The sequence below is a fragment of the Erithacus rubecula genome, assembly GCF_903797595.1.
Source record: "Erithacus rubecula genome assembly, chromosome: 8".
NCBI classification, from domain to species: Eukaryota; Metazoa; Chordata; class Aves; order Passeriformes; family Muscicapidae; genus Erithacus; species Erithacus rubecula.
Window position 1 is genome coordinate 26,255,289 of NC_136659.1, and position 13,511 is coordinate 26,268,799.

General features: G+C 47.6%; 1 protein-coding gene across 5 annotated transcripts in view; it reads right to left on the reverse strand.

Annotated features, from left to right (window-relative positions):
- Window positions 1–335: 335 nt before the first annotated feature.
- Window positions 336–13,511, reverse strand: part of LOC306804206 (uncharacterized protein) — a 49,658-nt gene continuing 36,482 nt past the window's right edge. For all 5 annotated transcript variants that reach the window (XM_079310505.1, XM_079310508.1, XM_079310504.1 and 2 more), the window contains 6 exons: window positions 11,562–13,288; window positions 5,746–5,920; window positions 4,850–5,054; window positions 3,823–4,445; window positions 2,803–2,948; window positions 336–2,005 (listed from right to left, as the gene is read on the reverse strand). In XM_079310505.1, coding sequence (XP_079166631.1) covers window positions 1,210–2,005; window positions 2,803–2,948; window positions 3,823–4,445; window positions 4,850–5,054; window positions 5,746–5,920; window positions 11,562–13,126 — 3,510 coding nt within the window. In that variant the 5' untranslated portion in view covers window positions 13,127–13,288 and the 3' untranslated portion in view covers window positions 336–1,209. The remainder of the gene's footprint in view (window positions 2,006–2,802; window positions 2,949–3,822; window positions 4,446–4,849; window positions 5,055–5,745; window positions 5,921–11,561; window positions 13,289–13,511) is intronic.

A 13,511-nucleotide genomic window follows, 5' to 3' on the forward strand; every position in this document is an offset into this window, starting at 1 on the left:
AATGTCAGGCTGAAAAGGTTAAACCCTGTTTGCCTTTTTACCATTGTTCAGCTCCAAGTCATTTCCCTGCTGAGCAACTGAGAGAGGCTGGGCCTTATGAGGCAGTTACTTGTGGCCTTAGTTTTGGCTCCAGAACAAAAAAGATTTGTGCCAGTCTCTTGTTGTCTAGTGAGAATTTGAGTAGCAGGTTTGTACCATTCACCCAGTCTCATTTGCAGTAGCCCTGGACTCTGTTCATTGCTCATCTGAATGCCATCCATATTAAGTGAAATACATACTCCAGAATATAAATATTAAAAAAATACCCACTTAAAATAATTGAAACATAATTATTAAAACATTTTTTATGTTACTCTACAGTATAATGTAAATTGTTCCTTTCAATTAAATTTTGAAATACACTAGATTACATCATTTAAATAAATGCAAACTCTTAAATTCACTATCAGTGGTAGCAGAGCTGTATTTACATATACTTCTGAGATATTTCAGATGCAGCATTATTTTCCAGTCCCCAAGTCAATTAAATAACAGACACCCAGTGGGGGTGTGCTGCTCTTCCACAGGTTCTACACATATGTGGGGTTTATGTGTTTGCTCTTTCTTTTCTTTTTCTTTTTTTTTTTTTTTTTTTTTTTTTTGCTGTGTGCATGCAGCTGAATCTGAGCAAATTGATACCTACTTGATTTGGATTAAAGATGAAAGGCCTTTCTTTTTAAACAACTGTTTTGACTGAATATACAGAGGTGAATAGTGAAACATAGTCCTTAGGAGTAATGGTGGAAAACATAATTTTTTTCAGCTTTCATCCTCTGTTGCAATACTGCACCTAATTTTGCTGAGTTCCTGGATTTTACCTAATGCTGATGAATTATAGTCAATAGTGGAAACCTCTCTCATGGTCAAGACTGGCTTTCAGCACGATCCATGCAATGGCAAGCATCATTCATCATTCTCCTGCAGTGCAACATTAACAAGTTAAATTATTATCCTTCGGTGATCTCCTTGAGGGGAGCCCATCTCTGGATGTACATGAGACAGAGACTATTGTGAGTCCAGAGGTCAGAGACCAGCACCAGGCTGTGGTGTTCGCTTCCAGTGCTGGTAAGAGTCTTTGGGGACCAGGCTCCTTTCTGTGCTGTCCATGGAGCAAGTTCAGGCCATTGGGGCTCTCGATGGTCCTTGCATGTGGCACTGCCCGTGCAGGACTCAGGGCCTGGTGTGAGGAGTGCTGATCATGATGTTGGGCAGCGCGTTCCGCCGCTTCTTCCAGGAGCCCAGCTCCCGGGAGTAGCGCCGGATCTGCCTGAACCAGTGGTGAGTCCGTGCGCGGTCGCTGTCCCGGAACACAAACGCCTCCCGCCGGATCTCGATCAGCTCGAAGGTGTCGTCGCAGTCGGGGTCAGTGGAGACGATGCAGTTACTCAGCCTCAAGGGCTCCCTGAGCAAATGGAACTTCCCGTTATTTTTGTCCCTGATGAGCACCAGCACCGCGTCCTTCACAGGCCCTGGCTCGGCTGATTCCAGGCTGGACTCGGACACACGCTTCATGTTCACCAGGAGGAGGACCTGCATATTCTGGAATTTCAGGGTCTTGCTGCCTTTCTTCACCCACTGGCCATCGGGGGGCTGGGCCAGCTGCAGAGACCCCTCCATCACAAACCGCGTTTCCTCCCGCAGCCAGCCGACAGTTTTGAGGGCAGTTTCTCTCATCTCGATGTTGATGACTTCCCTCTTCTTCTTGCTGTCCTGGCGAAAGGATCGGAGGGTCCACGTGTTGCCCTCCTGCTTGGTTTTCATGTTGATGTGCTCCAGGTGGGACTCGATGCGGCTCTTGGCCTCCCGCAGGCTGCCGTGGTCCGGGTGGTACTCGGTGGTGGCCTTGATGATTCTGCTGAGCAGCAGGGGGTACTTGGTGACCCTCTGCAAAGGGGCCATCAGGAAGGACCTCAGGTTCATCCGCCGCAGCGCTGTGTTGTCATTCTGGGAGACATTGAGGAATATTCTGCAGGGATTTAAGAAGGCAGGATGAAATGATGATTGTTCTGCCAGCAGATGCTGCAATCCTAAATGCAAATGAACAGCGTGGTGCTGACAGATGCTGGGTACTGCAGCCCCCCCCCCCTTTTAGCAACTTTGTGAATTCTGTATTATTAAAGACTAAAAACCATTTCTGCAGCTGTGCTCAGCTGCAGAATCCTGATGAGGTGCCTGGGACACCTACACATAACATCCTAACAGTCTTCTATTACATCATAAAAATAGCAAGGGTGTGATCTTTCTCTGGTACCCACTGACGTAAACATGAGGCAGATACATCAGTTAATATCAGATTGCATTAACTTGTAATCTCTTTCATTACATTACAAAGCATATTAAACAAGAATTTAGCTGAGGGGTGGAAAGAGAAATGACTAGCCCGACATTACCCAATAACCAAGGCTAGGAACGGGAACCAAATTCAAGCAATGTGTGCCACAAAGTGGAAATCCAACCTGAGCTCCAGCATGGGGACTGAGAGCTGATGTCAGCTGAGTATTATTTGGTGACAGTTCAGCACATGGCCACTGGGCAGATACTGCTAGCACAAAACACATGGGGACCAACTGGTTGCCTCAGTGGAGAGCAAGGACTGAATATTTTTTGAGAATAAATTATTGCCCTCACCCCAAGAGGGAGCAGTGATAACCGAAGAACATTAGCATCAAACTTTGATCTAGATGGGCTGGCAAAGACTTCACTCTCAGCCTACTGCCTTTCTGTCCCCAGAGCCTGGAGGAATATGCTCATCCCCTTTCTCACCTGAGCAATTCCTTCTCCTTCTCCAGAGCGTTGAGCATATTCACAGAGGAGGACTGCTGAAGACAGTATGTCTGAAAGGCTGGCAGCATGTTTACGAATTCCAGGAATATTTCTCCGATGCACACGGTCATCAGGTCATCATCCCCCTGCAACAGAGCCCTGCTCAGTTAGCTCAGGAGAAGCACAGCCACGGGCCTGCCTTCAGTCCTACCAACACGAACTGCTGAAGGATCTGCTGAGCATCAGACCAAAAGTGGAGCTGGGCTCACCCTTCCTGGTCCTGCAGATCTGGGGAAAATCAGTGCCTGGGGAGGGGAAGGAAAGCTGGTCTAACTGCTTGCTCTTCCACATGCAAAGAGCTGTCTGCCCTACTCCTGTGGGCTCAGCCAGCTGGTCAGAGCACGGGCTTGAAGGCCAGAGTGAGATTCTTAGTCAAGAGGGTATATTGTGATCCTACAATCTTCTTTCTATTTCTCTGTCCTCTGACCAACCTGCTGGTAGGGCAGGAAAGCTCCTTGTGCAAGGCAGGGTGCATCAGTAGAAGTAGCCATACATAGCTGTAGAGCAGAGAGCAGCCTGCACTGCCGTGCCCCACAGACAGCCTAGAGCAAGCTGCAGTAAACTGCAAGCCAAGGCAAATATAGCCTGAGAGACAGAGCAAGCTGAGCTCTGTGCCTCCATGGTCACATTCTTACCAGTATCCAGGCCAACTGGTCTAAAGCAAATAACTTTGATAATGGGACCATTAAGACCTGTTAATGGTCTGTTAAAGGGATAAATGAGCAAGATCACTGATGTCAGTGGCATTACCACGGCACAGTGTGTGCAACACCTGTGACCTGGCACAGACCTACTGAAATCAGAATAGCTGAGAGAGTAGGGACTAGATAGCTGACAGCTGACCATAACCCAGGAGTCCTACTTCTTGCTCCTCTGCTTCACCTATGCTGCCCCTCTAATACAAAACCTACTCCAGTCTGCCCGGTCCAGCCCCTTTAGAGGGCAGAGGCAGCATCATACCTGGTCAAAGGCCTGATCAATCTCTTCTTGAAGTATCTCCAGGAAATTCTCATTGAGGTCAATGAGCTCCTGGATGTTGCTGAAGATGCCCTGGAGCTGCTCCTGGCTCAGCAGCCCAGCAGCCTGCATGGGGAGGTAGAACTCCTCTTTGATGATGCGCAGATCCTCTCCATAGCTGGCCTCTGTGTTGACAAATTCCAGCACAGACTCCTTGCGCTCCGTCCTGCGCTTGCGGCACTTCTCGCAGAGGTCAGCCCGCCTCTGGTTGCAGTTCTGAACATCTGTCTCCACCGGGAGGTCCCTTTCTCCACAGTCGGTGCAGGGACGATGGGCTTCCCAGGCCTGCAGGGAGCTCAGCGTTTCAGATGCCCTGCTCCTCCACTTCCTAGCTGGCATCTGGCCAATGCCACTGTCTGCCCTCTCCACATCCGCTGACTTGGTCCGGGTGGCCTCAGTGGGATCCAGGTCATCCCGGGCATCGTTCACACCGACAATCCCGCTGTCCGTGCTCAGACTGCTGACGTTGCTCCAGTGATGTCTGGAGCGGAGGGAGCGCCGTGGGGTGCGTCGGGTCTCATCAAAGCTGCCACCGTGGCCAAGGTTGGCTTTTGCTACCACTGGACCTGCGAACAGACACAAATTGTTACAGGTACTGCCAGCAGCACAGAGCTCACCCGAAGAATTGTGCTGGCACAGCCATGAATGGCAGAAACCCTGAGGGGACAGGCTGGCTTGGTGAAGCAGGGCTGTGAGCTGCCTCCCCATTCTGTTTTGCTGCTGAGACTGGTCAGAGTCAGAAATAAACGACTCCCAGATGAAGTCTGGGATCTGTTATCTCTGCACTGCATGCACCTGTGAACTCATTTGGGCTGCAACTTCCCCTGCCATCTACGGGTCAGGGACAGAGCAGAGTAGACCCCGATTTCCTGCACATCTGGTTACAACTACAGACCCTAGTCTATAGTTACTCCATATTTCCAGCAGCACAGCAGGGCCCAGCATCTGGCCCATGAGCCCCAGTGTGTACCATAGTCTCGCTCCTGCCGGCGCTTCTGTGCGTGCTGCCGCGCTGCAGCCGCGATCTTCAGCTCCAGCTGCTTCCTCTTCACCGAGTCTGTGGGCATCGGGTCACTGAAGTGCGGCCGCAGCCGGCACTCCCGCTGGGCCTTGGCACCATCCGTGCTCTCATGGACAATGTCCGAGCTGGATCGGCGACAGGCGGGACTGGGGGTCTGCAAGAAAGGCAAGAAAGGGTTTGGAGCAAGGCTGAGGTCAAAGCAGCACCTGGTTTTGCAGACTTCAGCTGCCAAAGGAGAGAAAAGGAAACTCATCAACAATGGGATTGCAAATGTAGCTCTGCTACATGATGATTAAGAAATCTGTCCCTGAGTCCTTCTGTCTTGCTCAGCCCTAACAAGTAAGGACCCCTCTCCCTTTGCTGTTGTACAGCTCTGAGTACAGCAGCTCTGAGGTGATCACAGCTGTCAAATAACCATGAAGAAGTCAGCAGCACAGCCCTGGCTATGGGTCCGTGCTCAGGACCTGAGCTCACTGAAGTTTTCAGCACTGCAGGGTCAGGAAGTCCAGCCTCCGTGCCCCACCTGCACCAGCAACTTGCCCAAGGGGGCACTAAGAGGCAATGTCTGAACCCCCAGATACACTGAAAACCACGGAGGGGTTATTGCTGAACTCCCTGTACAAAATGCAGTGGTGCATAGGCAGAGGCAAAAAACTCACTCCTGTTTTACTGAGTATAATAAAAAACCTTCTGATGATTTCAACAGAGTTTAATCACTCATGGGAGTTGGTACCAGATTATCATCTGCCAGCCTGCCCAGTTCCTACAATGAAAGGAGCCTTCAGAGCTTCTAACAAGGAAAAAATCCTAAACACACATATGAGAGGGGAATTCCTCTTCCTTACATTCCCTGCAGGTGGAGTGTCACTGGATGTCTCATTGCTTGGCTTGTCCTCCCAGGTCTCTGTTGCCATGGACATTGCTGTGGGCTGCTGGCTGTCCTCCAGAGGTGGGAGATCAGCTTCCTTCAGATCACACCGCCCCTTGGAGGGGGATTTGGCAGCAGTCTCAGCATTGCAGCTGCAAGGGAAGAAGAAGACTCCATTGAACATCATGGATGCAGTTCTCCTGCTGTTCCTGACACAGATGAGACTGAGCAGCAAGCCCAGTTCAAACAACGATCTGCAAGAGTTCAGGGAAAGTGCAGGCAGGGATCGTGACTGGTCAGCACGGATGGCTGTGCTTGTGTTTCAGGGGCTCTAAGCTCTGCTCAGTTAAGACCATGCAAATTGGGTAACTGCACTCCTGCCAACATCAGTCTGGGTTATCAAGTCTTGGCTGTTCACAGGGCACTTTTGTGGCCATAAAACATGAGGTGCACCACAGGGACCAGAAACACTCCTTTCTAAGTAGGCCACATCCATATTTGCTGCTATTTAAGGAGATGCTGCCAACACAGAAACCATATCGCTCATCTGGAAGAAAATCACCTGCTATAAACCATAATACTTTGAAGGGATTAGAGGATTAAAGGACTATTCCCTGTTTTTCCTCCCATATGATCCCAAGCCCACTGTAGTCACTGGAAAGATACTATCTGTTTTCAGTGAACCCAGGATCAGGCCTTTTGGTGCACTTGAGACCTGAAAAGAGTGGCAGTGTCTGTTGCTCTCACTTGGCAGTTCTGGGATGGCCTCATTCACGGCTGCCCAGTGCTAACAAGGGCCTGGCCTGGCTGATACAGGCAGCCTGTCCAACCCCACACTCCCCCCTCTGAGACAGCATCACTCTCCAGACAGACACAGTCTGGTGCAAAAAACACTGACTTGACAGAGTAGTTGACAGGCTGTCATTTGTGATACTATTTGAAATACAGTTTTTTAACAAGCTCTCTAAGGCATCTTATTTCCATGCATAATGAAGCCTGTTGGGAAGAATGTTTTTTTTTGGTTTTTTTTTTGGGTTTACCTAATTTTTATGGACTTGGATTCCTTTAAAAAGAAAGGTTGTGAGGACTGTATATGGATGCTTGTATATACAGGAAGCCAGTGTCTGGAACATATTTCAGGTTCTGCATGTATTTTATACTTAACAAAAACCTCCTATGAGAAAAATCTGCTTCTTCTTAAAGGCTTCACTTGTGAACTTATGCTGGTAGGTCACACTGCTAATGTGCAATTCCAACAGTGTCAACTACAAGCAAACACAGGAGACAGATGGGCATTCTCCTTGCAGTGAATGACAGTTGGCTCCAATAACAAACCATCAGCCAAATACTAAAATCACTGAAGGGGGAACAAATCTCCCAGAACACAAACTGGCTCTGTTGTCAGGCCAAAAAAGTTGGTTTGCATTTCTCCAGCTGATGCTGTTTCATCTTCTTCCATTTATGTTTCCAGGTCCCTGCTGACATAACCAGTTAAAAAGAGTTTAGCAGTGGCTATGGGGCAATGGCAGCAGTGCCAACAGCAGGCTCCTGGCATTTGCTTTTTGCTGTCCCCCTCCAGGTCTCTACTCCCCAGCCTGTAGAAAGGGGATACCAACATCAGTGCTGGCACAGAGCACTCTCTGGCACTTACAAGGTGGCAGTAAGAGCAGCACAGGCACACAGTAAGGCTGCAGTCCCACCATGGTGCTGGCCTGGCCTGCTCTGGCTTGTGAGGTTCCTGTCTCCTTCCTCTCTCCTGTCCCCAGCCATGCTTGGGGCACCACTCCTTAAGTGTGTGTAACTGTCTGTGTGGTCATGATCTAAAATTAGTCTTGAAATTATATGGGTTTAAAAATCCTCCCTCCCTGTAATTTCAGACAGACAATTTCATCCATGTTTCATTGAGCTGTGTAAAGTAGGAACAGATCAGCTGGGCAAACCCATGGGAGGGAAGGCACAGGATAAGGAGCAAGAAAACTCTTGAAGAGGATGTGCCACTGCTGAAAACCACTCTTTCCAAAAACTGCTCCTACTCAAACAGCTCCTGGTTAAATAACAGAAAGGGACCACACTGGAGCACAGAGAGGCAATGGGATGCATCTAAGGTTAGTAGCAGAGCTCATAAGGAATATTATCTTCTTGATCACACCATCTCCCACTATACAGAATAGATATATCTCAAGAGAGATGCTGAGCTTTCATTTGTCACTTTCACAGTGCTTCAAGATCATCCACTTAAATATGGGAAACACTCCAGAGTATTGCTGCTCCTCTAACTGAAGCTGACAGCAGCTCTCTGCTGATAGGGTCTACAGACCAGATGCCACCACTTATTGTGGTTTCCAAAGCCCAAAAGGGAATATTAAATAAAAATCTCCAGACGTGATCTGCAGTGGGAATAAGAGCCAGTACTACCCAGAAAGCTGAGCTAAAGAAACATGACTGAAGATTGAGAAATTCAACCCACCCCACGGCTGGTTCAGCTGGAGATAGGAAAGGCAATGATGCAGAGCCCACACTGTGTGAAAGGAGATTTCTTCATCCCTGGTTTAACTGCTTTACTTGTTATGATTAGATCCCTCCTGCTTGATGTACTGGACATGTGGTCTTGGGGCAAGTGCTGCTCCACTCACCACCAGATCAGAGTATGATCAGAGCAATGTGGGCAAAACAGGCAGGATACAAGCAGTTTTGTGGAACCACATCTTAGGGCTGCTCCTTTAGTCTTTGCCTCTGGCTTAGGAGGAAGAGGGGACGTTGCCAAGGATATTGCAAGGATATTTTTCTAGTCCTCTTCTCCTGGCAGAGATCTGTGCTGCCAACAGGTTCACACCATTGCCTTCTCAAGCAAGTCAAGTCCCCTCTGCCTTCACAGAGAGGGGCAGAAGGAGGCACTTCAGCATCTTCCCTTCTGGATTAAATCACTTATTGGGACAGGAGTTTGTGTCTGGGGTTGGTGTCAATTTTTCCACTTCTCCCCAAAAGAGGTGATGCACTTGGGCCAAGACAGGGAGGACTGTTTTTTTCAGATGTGTTTTAAACCTCTGGCCATCTGGAGGTGCTGGGGATGGTGTACAACTGGAAATGCACCTGCTTTCCTTCACTGTCTCTATGGGCCTTTTCATGTTTTTATCACTGTCCAAGCCAGCAGTTCTCAGCCCTTTACACATGTTTCTGACTCCTTCTGACTAATGGAAACATTTTTGTGCACGCCTTCCCTGCTGTAACCTGCCTTCCTGACTTGGAGTCCTCTGCTAGGGGAAGTTGGTATTGTACCCACTATCCTACTGTTACCCCATAGACAGCCCTTCACTCTTTTCTGGAAGCCTTCTTTCTTGGTCATGTCCTTGGCTAAATCCTGCAGCCTTCTGTTGTCACCACATCCCTCATTTCATAGACACAAACCTGAGGTATTTGGATATTCTTATCCTGAACAATTCCCCACTTAAGCAATTTCAGAAAGTGAACTATATACTGAAAAGCTTACAGGATTTCCACCCAGATAGTAACACCCCTTCCAGCCAGGACTACAGCCTAAATTAAGGGTATCCAGTGACCTGTGAGGGGGCTAAAGCCACCATGATTATGAGACTGACAGTTAAATCTTCATTGACAAAATATTAAGTCAATTGAACAAATCATAAGTAATTAACAATTAATTACTATGGAGACTGCTAACTTACAGACAAAACTGCTTTGTAAAACTGACACTTACACAGAAGCACTAGAAAGAGAAGACAATTTTAGCTATTTTACTCAGTGATGCTCCATCACAACATCTCTATCAGAGGCTTGCTGAGAGGAGTATCTGTGAAAATAGGACCAAATCCCCAGCTTTCAGCTAATTTCATTTGAGATTTAGAAAGAATATGGCCTGGATGCCAGTGATCACAATTTAGCACCCAAAATACAGACAAAAATCTCCCACCTCTGCAGTGAAAAGCAGCTGGAGTAGTGAGTATTCACGGACATTACAGTCTCAGGTGAAAATGATGGAAAAATTATAAATTTCTAAAGAAGGAAACCAGAGTTTCCCAATAACCAGTGCCTTGGCAATAACAATTACCATTAATTATTATTACTCTGGACAATAAGGCCAGGGTAGATCTTTCACATATAAAATTACCTCTCTAATACTGGAACCATTGGATTCACATTTTTAGATCACTTGTCATTTTGGTGGTAATAAAAAATGTTTAATATATATTTTAACAACTCAAACTAGGGAGATTGAACAGATTCACAGAAACAAAACCATTCACAGAAACAAAAACCAGTGTGGATATTAAAAGCACAGAAACCACACATAAAGACCCTGGGCAGGAAGTGTTTGGAGGCTGGGAGAGTAGTAGGAAGGAAGATCACATGCACTCCTAATTTCCTGTACTTTGCTGTGCATGCAGCTTGGGCTCCAGATACCATTGATTAAAATCATTGATCTGAAAAGAGACAGCTGTTTTTACACCCTTACTGCTTGTGCCATTCTGTGTATTTCATCTCACATTCATGACAAAAATAGCCTAATCCATTAAAATGGTTGCATCCCATAATTTTCTCATCTACCTCTTCACTGGGTTTTCATACTATAAAAGAAAAGCACAAAGGTTAGGCTGGACAGCTGAGGGAAGCACTGAGGGCTTTTACACCACCTACTTCCCTTTGGATTATAAAGTTGCAGTATTTCTGCTGTCACTCTGGCTTCAGCCACACTTAAGTTCTTTAGACAACTCTCATTCCTGTGCAGAAGTCACCATTATCTCCTCTAAAACCAGAGTCCAGCCTCAGCCCATGCATTCCAGAAATAAAAAGGGAGCTTACAAGGTTGATGTCCTGGCATTTCACATACCCATATGTGGATTGCAGAAGCAGCCAGGAACCAAGTCTAATGCAACTCTTGGCAAATCTAACCGTGAAAGCCACACCAACACTTACTCCTCCTTTTCCCATCAGCATGATAAGAAAGTGATAACTTCTTCAAATTCTTAGCTTCTAGAACTTTGCTGATTCCAACTGTGCCACCCTGCATAGAAAGGGACCCCACTTTTTGGCAGGAGGAAGGTAACAGGATTGCTGTGTCCAAAACCAAGATAGAGGAAGCAGTTGTGAACATCTTCCCCAGAGAAGGGGAACAACCCTGGATGGAGAAGGAGGAAGGCTTTACAGAAGTATTTTCTCTGACTGTCTACACAGATATGGAAGAAGGACAGTATTTACAAGTACTTTCACTCCTGCCTTTGCAGGTCCCCAAGAGGGGGTTAAAGACTCATAGCAGCCATCCTGCCCTTGTGTGCCTGTTCACTACATGCAGGGAGCAAGTGAAAGCACTTGGTGCTGCATTTCACACTATCTAAATTAACATCCTGCAGTGGTGGGACAGACTCTACATCCTTCTTCAAAGGAATCATATCATAACTTTGTATCCTTCAGCAGTCTTCTACTTTTAACAGATGCTAAAAAAAAAAATAGAAAAAAAAAGACATTCTGACAATTTAATACAGAAATAAAATGGGTGGGAAACGGTGTCAGAACTACTAATGGCTGTTGTCTTTACAGGATTAAGGTGCACAAAAAATCAAAGTCTAGATGAAAATGCTTTTTGATGTTTAATCCTCCTCAAAGTGGAATTTACGCTGAACAGATTTAAAGACACGTCCATATGGCTATCAGAGACTCCAAGATGAAAGACTCTGCTAACAGCACATTTATGCTACAGGAATTAAATGTACCTATCAGGAGAAAGACCAGATCATTAACAAGAGAACTGCTTTCAGGTGACCCCAAGGAGCATGTTACCTTTTCTTAATAAGTTCCAAGGCTGAACCTATGAATTCATCCTTCATTTTTTGTAGCTTAGCTCCATAGCTGGATAAGTCTGTGGCTTCTAACAGCAGCGATGAACAGCAAGAGGACTGGGCTTCAGAAGCCAGCGACTGCCCTGCAAGGTGGAGGACATCATTTAATTGTCTTGTCTCTCCTTTCTGCTGCTCATCACTGAAGATCTGCTCAGCACAATGTGCTGCTCCTGCCTGCAGAGGTGATCGTGGAATAGGACTGGAGCAAATAGGGATTGGTGATGTGTCGGGGATGGAGGTCTGGAAGGTTCTGTCTTTCACCTCAGGACTGCTCATCTTGAAACCATCCCATGTAGATGGGTTTTGAGAAAAGCCAGAAGAGGTGTCGTTTTCATGAAATACATCATCATCCTCCTCTGCTGTGACAGCAGGTTCACTCAAAGCTTTGGTTTCTAAAGCTTCTGGACAGATATTTTTACTGTTTTCCTCTTCCAGTGTCTGGTTTGCAGGCAGACCTTTTTTCAAGCAATCTGCTGGCCCACTGCTGCTGTCAGATGAATTTCCCTCCTTACTTCTCATTTGCTTGAACTCCTCAAAGGTGGGTATGTAGAGCCTCCCTTTGCAGCGGCCTTTCTTGCTCTGTCCCAATGTGACTTTGCCATCTGTTTCCCCACTGTACTGTTCTACAGACTCTGCTGTTCTGGGTTTGCTCATCTCACAGCTTTCCCCAGCACGCCGAAGGGGCAAACTGGGGGAGCTATTCTGCCTTCGGAGCTGCAGCCTTCTCTGAGCCTCCTGCTTGATGTCTTCTGGACTGATGATCCTGTGTGCAAAGCACAGTCCCTGCCCCTCTGTGAGGCTGTGCCTGAGAGCAGTGTGTTCCACCAGAACCGTGCAGCTCTGCACAGCACAGCCATTCTTGCACTGTCGGCACAGCCGGCACTCAAAGCGCTCCTGGGCCATCGGCTCAGGCAGGGCCACCTGCGGGCGCACTGGCTTACAGGGCTCTGCCACCCTACTGCTGTGCAGCCTCAGCTTCTCCTTCAGCTCTTTTCTGGCATCCCCCTGGAGGGCTCTTTCCTCTGCAGAAGGGAAGAGCCACTGAGGCACTTTGGCAAAGGGAGGGAGGAGCACATTCTGTGTGGATCGAGATGTCTGTTTAGCATGGAGAGAAAGGTTCCTCAGAGAGTCTGATGTGCTCTGTACTGGGGCCACATCCACACAGCCTTCTGTCCACTGACTGGTGCCTCTATAGCGAAAGATGATCTCGTTATCCAGGCTCCGGCAGTGAGAATACAGCCCACAGTCAGCAACCGTTGCCCAGTGTAGGTTTTCCACACTCCGATACATCCGGTTTTCCACAGGACTGGCCAAAGATGCCTTGCCTGTGTGGCAGGCAAGAGTGTGGAAGTCCCCAGAAAAAATATCAGAGTCTAGGTTCTTTAGTGGATGCATGCTGCTAACTGAATAATCCTTTAAGCCATGTTGTGCACAGAGCTGATTATTTTGGCAGCTCGAGATCACCCGGCAGTGCTCCTGTCTCTCATCAACACTGATGTATGTCATAGCAAATGCACATGGAGGCTCTAGGACAGTGGCGTCTAGGGGGAGAGGAGGGGTGTTGCTTAGATGCCAGTCAATGTCCACAGACCACAGACAGCAAAGTGTGCTGCTGGGCACTCACACAAGAGAGCTCTCACATGGGTGGAGTCGCCATGGGTAGAAGACCTGTGAATGGAAGCAAAGATGAGTTACTGAAGCAGCCTGGTGCTGACTCGCAGGATGCAGCAGCGGTTCTGCTTCCAGGGTATGCAGAATCCAACACCAACAGCTTGTGCAGGAGCAGAGCAGCATAACTGGGTGATGAACCGTGGGGCTTAGGGCAGGGAAGCTCTTTCCTCTCCAGCCAAGCCTACAGTAGCCTTATGCTACCTGTCTGAATTTGGAGAAG